General features: G+C 39.0%; 1 protein-coding gene across 2 annotated transcripts in view; it reads right to left on the reverse strand.

The window, feature by feature from the left end:
- zcchc2 (zinc finger, CCHC domain containing 2) overlaps positions 1 to 15,947 on the reverse strand; it is a 31,160-nt gene that overhangs the window by 12,791 nt on the left and 2,422 nt on the right. Inside the window, exons 2-3 of one of the 2 annotated variants that reach the window (XM_053486499.1) lie at positions 12,598 to 12,700; positions 12,441 to 12,511 (exon numbers count right to left, since the gene is read on the reverse strand). In XM_053486499.1, coding sequence (XP_053342474.1) covers positions 12,441 to 12,511; positions 12,598 to 12,700 — 174 coding nt within the window. Of the gene's footprint in view, positions 1 to 12,440; positions 12,512 to 12,597; positions 12,704 to 15,947 lie in introns of both variants that reach the window. The other variant, XM_053486498.1, reaches the window with a different exon arrangement.

The raw sequence follows: 15,947 nt of genomic DNA on the forward strand, positions 1-15,947 counted from the left end.
AAACGCGCATCCTGGCGGTGAACGATGCGTCAGGAACAGCAGCGGCGATAATGACATCAGCTACGGCTGGAATGTTTCCGAGCTGTGGCGCTAAAAAACTAAAAATAACTTATTACATAATTTTTCACCAGAACTTTGTCTTTTTTTTTTTTTTTTTTTTTTACGTCTTAACGTCTACAGCAGGAGGTTTACTACCTCTTATAGCCTGATCCCCGAGGGAAAATAAATAAAATAAATAAATTAAAATCACTGACGTGTATTTTCTCAGGTATAAAATCCAGCTATACAAATATTGAACATGCATTCCTTCATCATGTTTGTTTAACACTGCAGAGTTTGACGTTTTTATTCCTAACCCATTCCTCTCGTGTGAGATTTAAAGCATGTAAAGCAGTAAACAGCATTTTTTTTTTCCTTTTAAGGTCTAGTCGGGTTTATGTTGATGTTGCGTCAGGGATTTTCCAGAATTTTCCTGGTAATCCAAACCATTGATTAACGGTTTGTTTACATCGACTTTAATATTCCAATTATAATGGGATTAACAATCCAACCAGAATTAAAAACACATCATAAACAACTCGATCTGAACGATCTGACTTGATCGGGGCAGGTTTTCAGCAGGACTGAGAGGTTTGGTGTAATCGTTTGATTCAGTAGGTAAATATTAGCCGAGTGAACACTTCAATCCGATGAGTTCTCTCTTCTTGGAATACATATATTCTTCCTGTGTGTGTGTTTGCCCCACGTGGGGATAACACCAGGTGGCATGACGAGTTTCCAGAAGGGAAATTTTGCTACTGTTTCTGATCGAAATGTAAACATCTGCGAGAACCAACAGCTCCACTGGGTCTATGGCTAAGAGCTGATTTCTGATTGGCCCCGATTTCACACATAATAAAGCATCTAACCAATCAGAAACAAAACTGAATTTCTAAACCAATCATAACACAGAAGGCGGGATTTGAAGGAAAAGCCTAACCTAAACTTAAAGTTAGGGAAATATACTTATTTTAAAAGAGAAAAAACCTAAAGTTATATTCAGGTTAATCGCTTTGAGCGTGTAAACACGCATCTCGGATCATCCGATCAGCATCCGATCATCCGATCCCTGACAAAATAAATTTTTCTAATATATATATGTATATATATTTTCATTTTTTATATTGGCATTTACAGTGCTAAAATGTTCCTGTAGAATCCTGTAGGTGACGCTGTTAATCTGCTCATTCATAGAGACTTCTAAGGTGAACATGTTATATAATCTAGGGCGTTTTCACATTAGGAACAATTAATTTGTAACAAACTCAGGAACCATTGCCCTAATGTGGCCCCAATGTGAAAAGATCCTTATGTGGCCCTAATGTGGCAGCACCCTAAAGTGGCCCTAATGTGGCAGCACCCTAAAGTGGCCCTAATGTGAAAGCACTCTAATGTGAAAGCGCCCTATTATGGCCCTAATGTGAAAGCGTCTTAATGTGGCCCTAATATACATACACTAATAAAAAAACCCTATACCTTTCCTTATTTTTTTTCGTCCTTTTTCCATTGGGCAGGGCTTAAATAAACTGATTAAAAAAATCTCCCCCTAATGTGACCTGACATAAGAAGATTCCCTTCCCTATCTTGTTACGTAGACACTTAAAGGGTAAATGCATTTTGTGAGAGAGATGAAATAAAGAGAGTTTGTTGCATCAGTGGAGTGTTTTAGCTGGAGCATTAACACATACATGTGTATGAGAAACTCCTCATGCTTTAAACCAGCTTTTATTCTGTACCCAACAGCCTACATCGTCGTGGGTCGACAGACCCGTTCCAGTGACTGCAGTCATCCTGGGGGCGGTCTGAAACACGATGAGACTGTACGGTATGTGTGGAAACCTTTTACACAGCACTTGGATTCAACGGAAAGGATGACGGCGAGGCTTCCTTTTCACTCCTGAGCTCATTCTTATGTTATCTAGATGTGAGTCATGGTGGAAAGAATTGCCGTGTATCCCAGGGCGCACTCTCTAGAGGTCGTACGATGAAAGCACAGTGTAGTTCGGTTCAGGTCACTTCAGGATGCAGGACAGTAACCTTACGCTCACACCGTCTGATAATCAATTGCACAAAAGGGGAATACGAGGGGGGAAAATCATAGATATGCTCATAAAACAAAACAAAACAGACAGAAACAACAACTGGGATGCCTGTGACTTGTTTGGCACGCACGCAGGCAGCCGGAGTCGATAAGAGGACGGTTGTAATTATAGCAATTCATCATTCCCCAGACGCCAACAAAAGCGTGTTGAAGGGTTTATCTGTGATGCTGCGCTGCCTTTCAACACCTTAGAAGCACGAAGAAAACACTGAGCTGTTTTGTCTAGGGCACCTTTTTTTGCTAGCGAAATAAACCAGAGTCGATATTGACATCTTAATACCAGGTTAGCGCGTGAGACTCGGTGGCGTGCACCGCGCAGGCTCTGGAATTAAATCTCTACTAGCAGTGATGTACGAGGAGCTCTGCTTGAAATGCACCGAGAGTGAGAGGAATTCATTTCCTGCTCTTTAGGAAAGCTGGCGAGGCCCAGGATTACCGCCCCCCCCCTCTCACAAATCCTCTGGAGATAAAACGGGAAACGGAGGATTAAATCGTGAAGCTCCAAGCCAGCAGGCGCAGAGCGAAACGGTCAGCCCCGTGCTTTTGGCTGCTTTTCAAACTCGCGCACACTTGACGCAGTGTGAGGTCTGATGGGAGGAAGCCGGCGGATTACGTAACAGCGAGGAGTGCGATTCGGAATACGCTGGAATTTCAGCTGGCATTAAACACCTGTCAGAGTCCTGTGCTTTCCTTAACAGAGAAATCCAGCTTTAAAAAAAAAAAAAAAAAGAAAAAGAAAAAAGTTACTCTACTTTCCTAAAACATAATCGTATTTGAAATCGTATAATACTGTTTTTCTCACATTTGATTGGTCACGTGAGATTGGTTTTGGGTTAATAGTTATTACTATTGCACGCTGCAGTTAACAGTTCTTTATAATAAAAACAAAGTGTCCGTATTTGATAAAGAAAACCAGGCGATTGATATGGTGAGGGTTTTTGTAGAGAATTGTGTGGTAAACATTTTTGTAAGGAGTCTCCAGTGATAGTTTTCTCCCTAACGAGCTCTTTTATTAAATTAAATTAACTTTGCAAAATTTCCGATTTATCTGGAAATGGGAATAAATGTTTTACTGCGACACGCTGCAAAGTCCTCAAAGATGCACTTTAAAAATTGCTCGTTTATGCACCAACCTCAGCAGCGACCTCATTTCCCCTCTCGTCTGTTCCAGCCATTTAGCATTTAGCATCAGCAGTATACTAATCACTGGCCTGATCATCTCTCACCATCTGCACCAGTTTCTCACTGGTTCATGCCTTAAATATATATATTTTTTATTCTTTAATGATTTATAGTTCACTGTGTGGGGCTCAACAAACAAACAAACAAACAAAAATCCTTCAAATCTGCTCAGGTACAGGGACTGGACTAAAAACAGAAATTACAAACTAGTTTTGTTTAGGTCATGCAGTCCCATCAAATATAACATAACTATAAAAGAATAGGATGTGGTGGTGGTTTTTTATGGCTATAAGAGTAAATAAAACACTTTTCACAGGGTACGTGCTGTTCTAAGAAATTTCATGTCTCAAAAAAAAAAAAAAAAAAAAATCTCCTCTGTTGCTAACTGCACCAACATAACAGTAACGGCCCGTTTTTGTGTGTCTTAGCTTAAACTATTAAGATTCTCGGCCGTCAGGAAAATCCTTCTCTGAAGACGAGGAAACGAACACGGCGGATATAAACGGATGCAGGTTCAGGAACAGCTTTTAGTTCTCAGGCTCTTACTGCTTCTGCCCAGCCTGATCGAAAGAAAGATGGATGACTTGGCAGGAACACACTCCCCCATGCCACATACAGGCAAGCAGATGGTACCATCCCGCCAAGCTCCAGCTCCCTTCTTGTTGCCTGTGTGTGTGTGTGTGTGTGTGTGTGAAGAATTTCTGCCTCCTTTACTTGTAAACTAAAACTTAAATCTCCTGGAAATGGGAATGCACCTAAATCTCAGCCATACAATAAATAAATAAATAAGAAAAAAAAAAAGAAATCATCTTTATGACCTTTTTCGTTATCCACAGTTTCCACCCAATCCCTTAGAGAACTAGCTGGCTAAGCCATGTGTGTAATGTTTGTCTTGCAGCATACTTTTTATGTCGGGAATCACCCGGGACATTTTTTTGTTTTCTGATTTATTATTCTGCGTTTTTATATTTTGGCTTTATTCAAGAATTTCACAACTGAATTGAACACGAGTAATTAAATGCAGCCCTTTCTTATAACACTAGTTTATTACTTACAAACCAAGCACAGTATTTAAACACTAGAAAGAGTAAAAAACAAAAAATTATAAAAAAATAAACTATATTTTTACCGAGCAGCACAAATCTTTTATGTCACCTGTCATAATTCACTCCTACCACATGGGGTGCCAAAGTGTGAATAGTATAGATTGTAGCACCTGTAGGATTATACAGAAACGACAAAGTTTTGCTGCCTCTAATGCCTCCAAAGTCTCGAATTTAAATTTGGAAAATGAAATTAAGTATTAATTAAGAGAAGTAGTTGTGAGCATGTGGGAGTGCACGGCTTCTAACATGCCTGAGTCTCGAACTTAATTGTTTTGAGACTGACGCAAGAGTGTGAAATGCGTGGGATTTGAGACCAATTTGCTTGCAGAGTTTGGAGGAAAAGGCCAAAAAAAAAAAAAAAAAAAAAACATGCACAAATTTTGCACACAACCAGAAAATGTGTTTGTCGGGCCACTTAGAAACTTGTCTGCTCTGCATAGAATATATTTATACAGCCCCAATCAAAGGTTTAAGACCACTTGAAAAATGGCAAAAAAACTTATTTTGCATGGTTGGATCTTAACAAGGTTCCAATTAGAGCTTCAACATGCAACAAGAAGAAATAGGAGTGAGAAAAAACATTTTTTGAGCATTTAATTAAATGAAAATAACGATTAAACTGAAACAGGCTGTTTTACAGCTGAGCAAAATTTTAGGACCACATGCCTTTAAAAGGCAAATCTGTGCAAAGATGTGGATTCATTGTCATTTTCCATCAGGTAGTCACACGTTCTGATGGCAAAGGCAAAAAAAACCTTCCCCTTTTTGAACGTGGTCGGGTTGTTGAACTGCATAAGCACAGTACTGAGTTCATGTTTGGAAGTTTGATTTCTGTTTTGGGGGAGTTTACAGGTTTTTTGGAGGTGTGGTCCTAAACTTTTGATCAGCTGTAAAACAGCCTGTTTCAGTTTAATTTTGTTGTTTTCATTAAATTGCATGCTCAAAAAATGTTCTGTCTCACTCCCATTTTTTCTTGTTGCATGTTAAAGCTTAACTTGGAACCTTGTTAAGATCCAACTATGCGAAAATTTGTTTGTAAGTCGGATTCGTTCGTAAGTCAGATAAAAATCGCGAGGGGAGTCCCGGTGACACAGCGGAAACCCGGGAAGACGGCGGGAGAAGGATATGACTACATGGTGTTAACTGTGCACTTGAAAAAACGGCATTTTTTTCATCTCAGAGCTGTTTTCCACTGTATTCGACTGTGAAATCTGTTTTGTTGAGGATTTTACACACACACACACACACACACACACACACACACACACTACCAGATTTTTCATACATTTACTTACACAGTGAAAATATTATTAATAATATAAAAATAATAAAAATAAAAATATTAATAATAATATATATAAAATTGTAAATATTACACGTAAGCACGTAAGCCGCATGAGACGTGTAAATATTACACGTCTCATGCGGCCCATTGTATCTGTGTAAATTCGTAACTCAAAAGGTTTGTAAATCGGGGACTTACTGTAATTTACTCCTGGATAAACAGGTTAGAGCACATTACCTGCAGGATTATAGAGGAACTGCAACATTTGACCACCTCTGATGTAAACGTATATATAACAAAAAAAAAAGAAATCATAAATCTATTTTTGGACTAACTGGTTATACATGAATTGTAAAAAAAATAAAAATAAAAATGTGACAATACTGAATTGATTTTCGAATTGATTGATTTTCATCTATCTATAGTATTTAATACCTTACCTAGCTAGCTGGTGTTATGCATTTCTACGAGCATAGACATTTAACTTCTTATTTATTTAACATAATACTTAAAGTTCATTTAAATCCTGCACACACGCAAGATGCATTAAACTGGTATTTTCAGCCATTGGAACATTCACTGTGCGTTTTTTTTACTTTTTATTATCAGACGTTTTTTGTATATTTAAAACCAGAAACCAGTCATGTTAGCTGCTTTAGAATTGGTTATTAATTCCTGTTGGAAAACCCTCTCAGTTCATGTCCACTCATCCCACTAGGCAAGGACGTAAAACTCCATTGCCGAGCTCCAGCTCTCTCTGAGTGAATAAATCTCATTTCGCTCCCAGCAGGATCTGAACCGATTTGCTGCCACGCTCGATTGCCACTTGGTGAACTCGTAATGACACGCGGCAGCGGCCGCAAACACTTCCCCTGCAGGCGGTGTCGGAGCGACTCTCCATCACCGTTCGCTAACCACCGCCGGGGAAAAAAAACAAGCCAGAAAAGGAGGTGGGTGAAAGGCTAGTCACGTCCTCGCTAGTGTCCTCGATATGTCTCGCCCACGCCTCCGGGGCTCTGAAGAACTACTACAAGATGGATGCGCTCCTTCCTTTGGAGCGAGAAGAAAAGTCGGACGGATGCGCTTTTGAGCGCGGCCAAGAGCTGCATAGCTCCAAGGACGACAAATCAAAACCTAGTGCTTTGATAGAAAAACTCCAGCTTGAGTGGTGCACAGATTGTTTTTGAGAAGGACACACACGCACACACATATGGAACAGTTTTTTTTTGGGGGGGAAATCTGGGATGTCTCAGCTTTTAGACTACAAATTAGACAAGCTTTGCTCGTTTAACGTTTGATAATGACGGTCATTAAAGCTTATCTTGGAGAAGATAAAAAAGGCTTAAAAGAAGGCTAAAATGTTTTATTTATTAAACAAAATACAGCGTTGACAACTCTCAGTAAGAACACGTGCATCCTGTTCACACGCAGAGGCAAATCGTTCAGTGGTGATGTCGTGATCTCGCAATCAAGACTGCGCTATTGACAGCGAAATCGTTTTCTTTTCTCTTTTTATTGTCCCCGGGTAAGTGCAACCAGGAGTGGGAAAGAAACGAAAGATGACAAACACCTCTACATCATTTTGTTTTTGAACGTATGATCGGTACTATACGTCAAAAAAAAAAACGAACTCAAATCGCATTTCCGCACAAAAGGTGCCGTTACGACTTCCGACTCGAAACGGCGCTTAATGAGTCGCGCTTTAGGGGTAAAGAAAAGCCCAAAGACTGTTTTGCATGGTAAGGAAGCTCCTTTGTGTTTCGGAAAAAACACTCGCCGCTTTAGAATGACCTTTCCCAAGGCCTGAATGAAGCAGTCTCGAGATCACATGACTCTCAAGATTAAAGGTGCTAGATATCATTCCTAGGATTACGAGTTTGTTCCTAAAGCGTCTTTCGGGACACATACTAACCTCATGTACGTGAAAATACTATTGATGAATCCTTAAATGTTTTACTTAACCTTTTTTTTTCTTTCTTTTAAACAGAGCCCACCCCTGCCTTTAACTCCTCATAAATATTCATAAGCAGACTCCCATGCTCGTTAATATTCATTAGCTGACTTTAAAATGCAGCTGTTGCTTCTTTTGAGACTTAGTTGCCAAAATAAATTAAAAAAATGTAAAAGCGGTATAATAGAAATTTGCAGTTTGCTTATTGTTGCCATGATTGGTGGTGGCGAAAACTTATTCGGCTCCAAGCACCAAACAATAATAATAATAATAAGTAATTTAGGACATTTTACAAAAAAAAATAATTTAAGTGAAACTTTGTTTTTTTGTTTTGGAAGCTGCTTTCTCTTGCTTTCGTTTACTGTTGTGTTCGATGTACTGTATATTTGTAAAGGCTGCGACCGCAGAAGGGCGGGACTGAGTTTTTGGCTGAAGCGAATTGAGGAAATTGCATTAGGTTTTCCAAACAATTTCAAAAATGTCGGAAAACCCTATTTATATCCCTTTAAATAGCTGCGGCGTGTTGCAGCACCTCTATTTTCTCCTCGCTTGATGCAACTCCTAAAACAACACTGAATAATTAGCACCGGTCAGATCTGCCGTTAGAGACAGAAGCGATCGTATTTGGAGAGAGAGAGCGACCTACATCGTCTTAACAGAAAACTCTTGTCGGCTGCCTGCGTGTTTAGAAGTCACATTTCCCTTGTGGAGGGAAGTCTTTCCAAGAACCTCTAGGAATTCCATCAACTGGGGCCTAGCAGGAAGTGTGTGAGTGTGTGTGCGCGCACGTGTGTGTTTGTGTTCAGAGAAGGGAGTTCTTCCTGGCTAAACTTGCTCACTTTTTCCTCACGACCATGTGACCCTGCGACAATTACTGAGACAGCGGAGAAGCCGACATGGGTCCTTTTTGTCTTTTTAGTGCTCTCCTCCACCAGGTCAAAGAGAGTAAAAGACAGAGAGGTTCTGTACGGTGCCGAGCCATCCACTCAATCTCAGTCTGGACCAGTGGGACCGTCCGTTCTGTCAGTAACCGGATGTTTACTGCTAAGGGTCCCTCTGAGAGGGAGGGAAAAAAAATAAATAAGGAGCCAGTTCTCTGTGGCATTTATCCAGCTCTCTCAGGTCGGGTCATTTTCAGGCTCCATGAATAATGCAAACGGAACAAGAGAGATCAAGAGCAACATGAACGTGGCATGCCAACAAGCAAAAGCGACATAGTAGATGTGTGAGAAAGCCTTTTACGTTCTAAATGCCATCCGCTGAGGCGGACCACACACGCAAAAAAAGTATTTTTTCCCCAAGCATTAAGGCACCTTTGCCGTTTTATGAAAAATACCAACAGTGATTTACAAAACTCACATCTGTCATTTCTGATGATTAGTAACGGGAATCATCAAAGAGCACCCGATACGATATCATCACGATAGCTCGGTGCCGATTCGATTTATATTAGGGCTGGGCGATATGGCTGAAAACTGTATCACGATATCAGTGTTTCATATCGGTCGATATCGATAATTATTGATATTTTTACAACCCATTTAAAATAAGGACCAGGAGAAAATATATTACATTTAAACATTTTTTTTTTTAAACTTAACCTTCCTCTGATCATAGACCCCTCAGTTATTACGACAGAAATGTCAATAACTATGATAATTAAAATGTAAACAAGTCACAATAATCACTTAACAATTATCTCTTAACATTTACGGTGCAAAATGAAAGAAAATGTAAGAAATGCTTAATAAAGTGTAATAAAATAAGTGCATTTTCTGCTTTTGAAGAGGAATCCAGCAGACCCGCATGAGACAACGACATGGCCCTTGTAGCATGGACGGTAAATCCAAACGCGGAAATAGCGCGAACAGGCAGGATAACCACGTGAGTCATTGTAAGCACTTTCTCACGCCGAGAGCAAGAATTTACACAATTATACCCGCTGTTGCGGGAGAGAGGTTGATTTTACGGCATCCATTTACCGGAGCCGTTTACGGTAGTGTAGTCCCGTGCTGGCAATGCTTTGTGGGTAATGCAGTTGCAATGTGCGTGAACGCGGAAATGTGAGATGAGCTGGTATATAGAGCCTGAACCTGTTTTCTTTTAGTAGTTTTTGGTTTGATTTAAGTACTGAATCCACCCAGACGTTTGTAATATCGCCTGACGACGCAGAAAATAAAAGAATGGACATGCATCGACTTTTCCCATCATTCTGCATGGGCATGAATTAACGGGCTGTTGCGCTGCCGCGAGAAACGACAAAATAAAGCGGGGAAAAGCTAACACCGCGTTCTAGCAACACCCACCCAATCAGGTATTGGACCTAAAATCACATAAGATCCGGCGAAGCGTCGGAAACGGCATGGACAGACTCAATGACTGAGCAATGTGAAGCGCCATCTTGTCTCCTTTTATACTTTCTCGCGGAGCGAGTGCGCATGACAGCAACCAAACTGGCTTCGCGACCTCTGTTTTCTTCCGACAAAGAATAAAAATTATCGAACGTTTTATCAAACACATTTTTTATTGATATCGATCACGTGTCTATCGCGATACATATCGTTATCATTTTATCGCCCAGCCCTAATTTATATCGCATCATGATTTTATAAATATCCCGAAAAATTTTCAGAACTCAAAAGTTTAATCAACAACTTCACAACTGAATCAAACATAAGTAATTAAAATATGGCCTATTTCTCATAACATTAAACAATACAAACCGTCTTTACATACAAGAGCTTAATTTTTTACTTCAAATTGAATAAAACAAAAATTTCTGTATCCAAGTCATCCAACACAATTATTATTTCTAAACAAACTTAGCAAATAATTCACTCCTACCACACGAGACTATTCCAGTGTGTGAATAGTTTAGAGTGAACCACCTGTAGGATTATAAAAAAAAAAAAAACGCTCACATATTACTGTCTCGAATGCCTCCAAAATCTTAGCGTGTGTCGAGCAGACGCGAGCACAGCTAACCTGCGTGTCTTGAGATTAATCAACATTGGGGTGTTTTGAGAGCTGGTGTAAGCAAGAGTGTGTTTCATAACTAATTCACTTGCAATTGATACTAAAATCAATGTGGGGGGACATGATTCAGCTCACAAAACTATCAGTATTCAAGATATCTTTAGTCTTTTTTTGCAGTTTAAATAATAAAAAGTCATGAGTCAATTCTGAAACATCGATTCAATCTATTGACACAAGCAACAAAACATTGATTCAATAACATCGCTGGTTAATTTTGTAACAAATATTCCAGTAAAGCAGCTTAGCCAATGCTTAGTCTTCTGCGCTGAACAGTGAAAAAGAAAAAATCATGTTCTGATCTCATGTGAACATGTGACACGTTTTCTCACCTTTAATTTGTGATCTCGCAATCGATCAAACTGAGATTAACGGCCCAATCAGAGAGCTTAAAATGCTTTAACAATGTATTACACTGTGAAAATTAAAATGACAACTTAGCAAGTGAAATATTCTGAAATCTTGCAACTTTAATAATGTTTGACTATAAATAAGGTTAATAATCCCTATATTTAGTCATCTTAATTTAAGAAAGTGCAGATAAATGTAAATACAGTTAAACCTTGGATTGCGAGCATAATTCGTTCCACGATTGTGCTTGTAATCAAAAGCACTCGTGTATCAGAGCAAATTTCTCAATAATAGAAATAATAGAACCTTCGACAATTAATTCCAAAAATATCCATATAAAAATTAGTAATAAAAAAATGTAAGTAAAAATAAAACAAATTAAACTGCACTTTACACTTGACAAGAACAATATCACTGCCCCTAACAGAGTCTCCGTCGGGAAATTGGAATCTTTTTCTTATCTTTATGTGTGACTTTAGCGAGGAACTTCTCTAATCACACTCGCTTTCGCCTCCTTTTGAGGATACGGCAGAAATGTGACATCGTGTGATCAATCTGTTTAACGACAACGCAGTCACAGTATACACGCATGGTATAAACAGTACACGTGCGAACTGAGAGCGAGCATGGGACACGATTACCCACAATCCCACAGCACGAGAGAGAGCAAGAGAACCACCACTGGCTCAGTTCACTTGGCAGACAAAGCATATACATTTTTGCAGAAGTTTTACTCGGCGAAGAAGATAGCTTCACTACCAAGACGAGACAGACTGTATGAACTAAATTTAGCTGTACACCGCACAAAATGAGATCTTACCAAGTAAAATATTCTTAAATACATATAATTTATTTAAATAAGTTTACAATAGTCCAATACAAATTTGATAATCTGATTTCTTATCAAATGTTACAAAAATTGTCAGAGAATTTAGCTTTTTTTCAAAAAATTAAATTCTAAAATTGGTAAAATTACCTGCTAATAAAAGAAGAATTATTTTCTTAGAATAAAAAATGTAATTATTTGCTTTGTTGTCATTTTACTTTGATGCCCTCCCCTAAATCATTTCTATGTTTAATTTATTTTTTAAAACTCCTTAATTCTAACAGTGCACATGATTATACAAATAAGACCTCGGTTACTTATATTAAATACTCTTCAGGGAATTTGAGAGAACTTTTTTATTAAATAAACCTTGTGAACCCCGTTCGAAAGTAAACGTCTTTCTTCTTAAACCCAAGTAATCCACACCAGCTCTCGTGTCATTTTGAGTCAGCATAACTGTTTCGAGAATCTCTCACACACACACACACACTCTCTCTCTCTCTCTTTCACACTCGCACACATTTAGAAGACGACAGTATGCTGCGGATGAGATTTCGCAGACCTACCTCGAAGCTGTACTCTCTGCCGCCTCCTGCCTGGGAGACCTCCTTCAGTTTGATCTTCTCGACGTGCACCACTGTAACGTGAAAGAAAAGCGGCTCGTCAGAATTCAGCTCGGTATCATCTCAATCTGGGTCTCAGGACCTCGTCATCGTACAGTACCTTGGCTCGGAGGCATGCTGCTGAGGTGCTGGATCGGACACGACGGCCATGTCCTGCTGCCCTCGGGGTGTGGACGGAGCTCGTCTGGTCGGGAAAACTGGCTCTGCTGAAGCGAAAGACAGGACGCGGAATTAATTATCAATCAATTTCGCATGATCTGGTCCTTCAACAAAACTTCACAAAGTTTCAAACACATCCCTAGTAATAATAAAAAAAAAGAAAAGAAAAAAAGGACAAATTTGCTCTGAGCAACACAGAGTGGCCTAGTTAAGTGGCCAAAGAATGCGCAGGCTAAGAACCAGGGGCATTTCCTCAGTGGTTTAACCACTATGTCATAGCAAATTAAACCCGACAGCCACATCAACCAAAGGTCAGCGTGAGGGACAGGACGTCCACCGCGTCAATCCGAACTCCGGGCAGCCGTAAGGGAAAGTCTACAGAGGCCCGAGCGTTTAAAGGGACGCTTATACAATCCTAATCCAATTTATTTATGTTTTCAGTCAGAAGCAGACCAGAACTTGAGGTCCACCTATAGTTGATTATTTCTCAACTATAGGTTTTTATTATAGTTGTTTAATAATATTATCGGGACTTTGTGCTTTTTATACGGTGAATGTTTGTTAGCGCTTGCATGAGAGGTGTTCAATAGCACTGCTATAACTGCTATAAAATTACATCACAGCTTTTATAGTGAATGAAAACAGCATCCATCTTCAGGAAATACTGAGGAAATTTCTCCTTTTGAGTTTATGGGCAGCTGGTGCGTCATACCACCACCTGCTGGACTGGAGAACAAAGCAGACTACTGATTAAATTTAACTTAATTAAATTGACAGGGGTCCTTACAAGATTGTAAGGTATAGACCTTTTTATTTCCGGAATAACAATCCAATGATTATCCTCACATCTGAAAAAGAGCGCCTGGGCGCTCACGCAAGCGAAAGGAGCGGCTAGCACTATGAAAAAAGGAAATGAGCAGTTTGAGAAGATGCGGTCGGCTGGCGTCACAAGGTTCGGAGAAAAATGCAATGGTCTTTGGCCCTCCCTGATTGACTGTAATAGCCGTAATGTGGGAGCCCACTAGTGACAGGGGGAATTGGATGCGACTAAATTAGGGATAAAAAAAAAAAAAAAGCATGCAATTTGTATTTTCTGCAAAATCTGTTGTGCATTTTTACAGAATGTCAATTTAAATCAAACTCAACATTGGTAAATAGTTTCTAAATGCATAAATGTTATTAAACATGCAATTTAATTTTGAATTCGAAAAGTCACAAAAAAAATAATAAACAGATGAAATTTCACAGCTCTAAGCAACACACTATCACTCACTGCTGATGGCGAAAAGTTTGATCAAAAAGCAAATTGTGAGCATAAGAGAGACCGGTGTTTAAGCTACATTTATTTACTTTTATCTCCCAAACAGTTTATTATTGATTCCATTCCAGTATGCGGTTAAGGGTGAAAGTCCCCGGGAGAATCCTTGTGTCAAAAGCAACTAAATGTTGGACCGAGACCCATAACAGTAACATAATCCTCTGTTCCATTCCTCTGATCAGAATCACACAACAAGAACAAAAGAGGTCACAGCCAGGACATCCTCACCTAAGCAACGACCCCAGGCAACGCTCTCAGTCAAGAAACTAAACAAAACACACCATCAGCTCAAAAACAAGCATGCAGCAGCTAGCCTTATCATCACAGAATGCCTGAAAAGCTGGTAATCCTCAGTTCTGACAATTAAGATACACACACACAGCTCTAAATCTGCTGTCCTGCACTTCGTTCTCTCTAAAATCTCTAAAGGTGAGTCGTATTCATCCGACCAACAAAAAGCCTTATGCTTATCAGGGCCACGCGTACAGCGTGGGCGTCATGAGCGAGAGGTAAGCCGGGTGAGCAGCTGTCAGTCATGTGAAACCGCTGTCAGTCGGTCATCCGATAGCAGCGTCATGAAACACGAACGAATGCAAAACACACAGCAGCTAATAGGGCGAGCAGACCAGCGGATTTGCAGCAGAACTTCACAGAGTTGTCAGAATGAGGACTTTCGATTCAGCCCCGTTTTTTCCCGAGCAGCTTGCCTGCCTGCTGCCGTTCATAAATAACGTCCTTGTTAAATATTTCTGAAGTTGAAGAGTGTCTAGAATTTAGACAAATTGGATCACATGCTGGGTTTTTCGTCCCGTTTAGAATTCTGAAAATATTTCTGGTTTCAACAAGGAATTGTGTCTCGACTGGGGATGGTTACTGATACTGTTTTTCCTCAAAATACAATATGATGATTAGTATTTGATACAATCACAATATGACAAGATTAAAAGTTTAACAACACATGACAGCATAATACTTCTGCTTTACTGCTACTAATTTGATCAAATATGTACACATGTTTTGTATAGAATTTTGACATCTATATTCGTTTTGTCGAAATCCAGATAATGTTAATTACAACAAATTACACGGAGGTGCAATAGAGCCTGAGACGGTTGAGGCGCCGCGATACTGATCAGAAGGTCAGGGGTTCGGGCTGGGCTGCCACTCTTGGTCCCTTGGGCAAAGCCCTTAACTCGATGCCCATAAAATACCCAGCCACTGGAAACGTAGTGCATCCCAAGCCCAAAGGAACATGAGTCTGATTAAAGTCAAATCCCAGGTTTACCATGGATTTGCAATATGTTTAAAAGAAAAGTGGTAAGCAGTTTCTGCAAAGACTGTTTTTAAGGAATTCAGCAATTTTTGAGAATCGAACATTGGAAAGTTTACCGAAATTATTCGTATATAATGTACATTTTTCACAGCTAAATGTTTTTCTATATTTTTTATATTTGTAATTTTGTTTCTTCTTGTTTAATACTTGTATATTCTTGTTTGAGAACCATTATGTTTATTATTTTTTTATTTTTAGGTCATCACAGGTCGTATAAGCATTTCGCTTCATATCATACTGTGTATGATTGCGTATGTGACAAATTTTTATTTCAACCGGAAATATTCGAATATATTTCAATATAATTTGAATATATTGTGAACAGATTCTAAATCTGAAACTGATTAACTGAAAGGATCAAGAAGCAATCCATTCAATTGCATAACTCAGTAAAATCACAATATACATTATGTATATATATGAATATACTGTATATACAGTAGTTATCTGTAAATTTATCAATTCAATAATATTTACATATTTGCATAAATAAATAAAAGATGAAATAAAACACTTAAAAACAGATTGTTATTAGAAAATAATAAACTTCATGTGTAGTAACAGTACCTTAGCTAGCGTCAGGTTTGATTCTTTACTTATTTACTCTGGCAGATTGTGGAAAACTTATATTCTGTACCAT

This window comes from Clarias gariepinus, chromosome 25 (genome assembly GCF_024256425.1).
Source record: "Clarias gariepinus isolate MV-2021 ecotype Netherlands chromosome 25, CGAR_prim_01v2, whole genome shotgun sequence".
NCBI lineage: Eukaryota > Metazoa > Chordata > Actinopteri > Siluriformes > Clariidae > Clarias > Clarias gariepinus.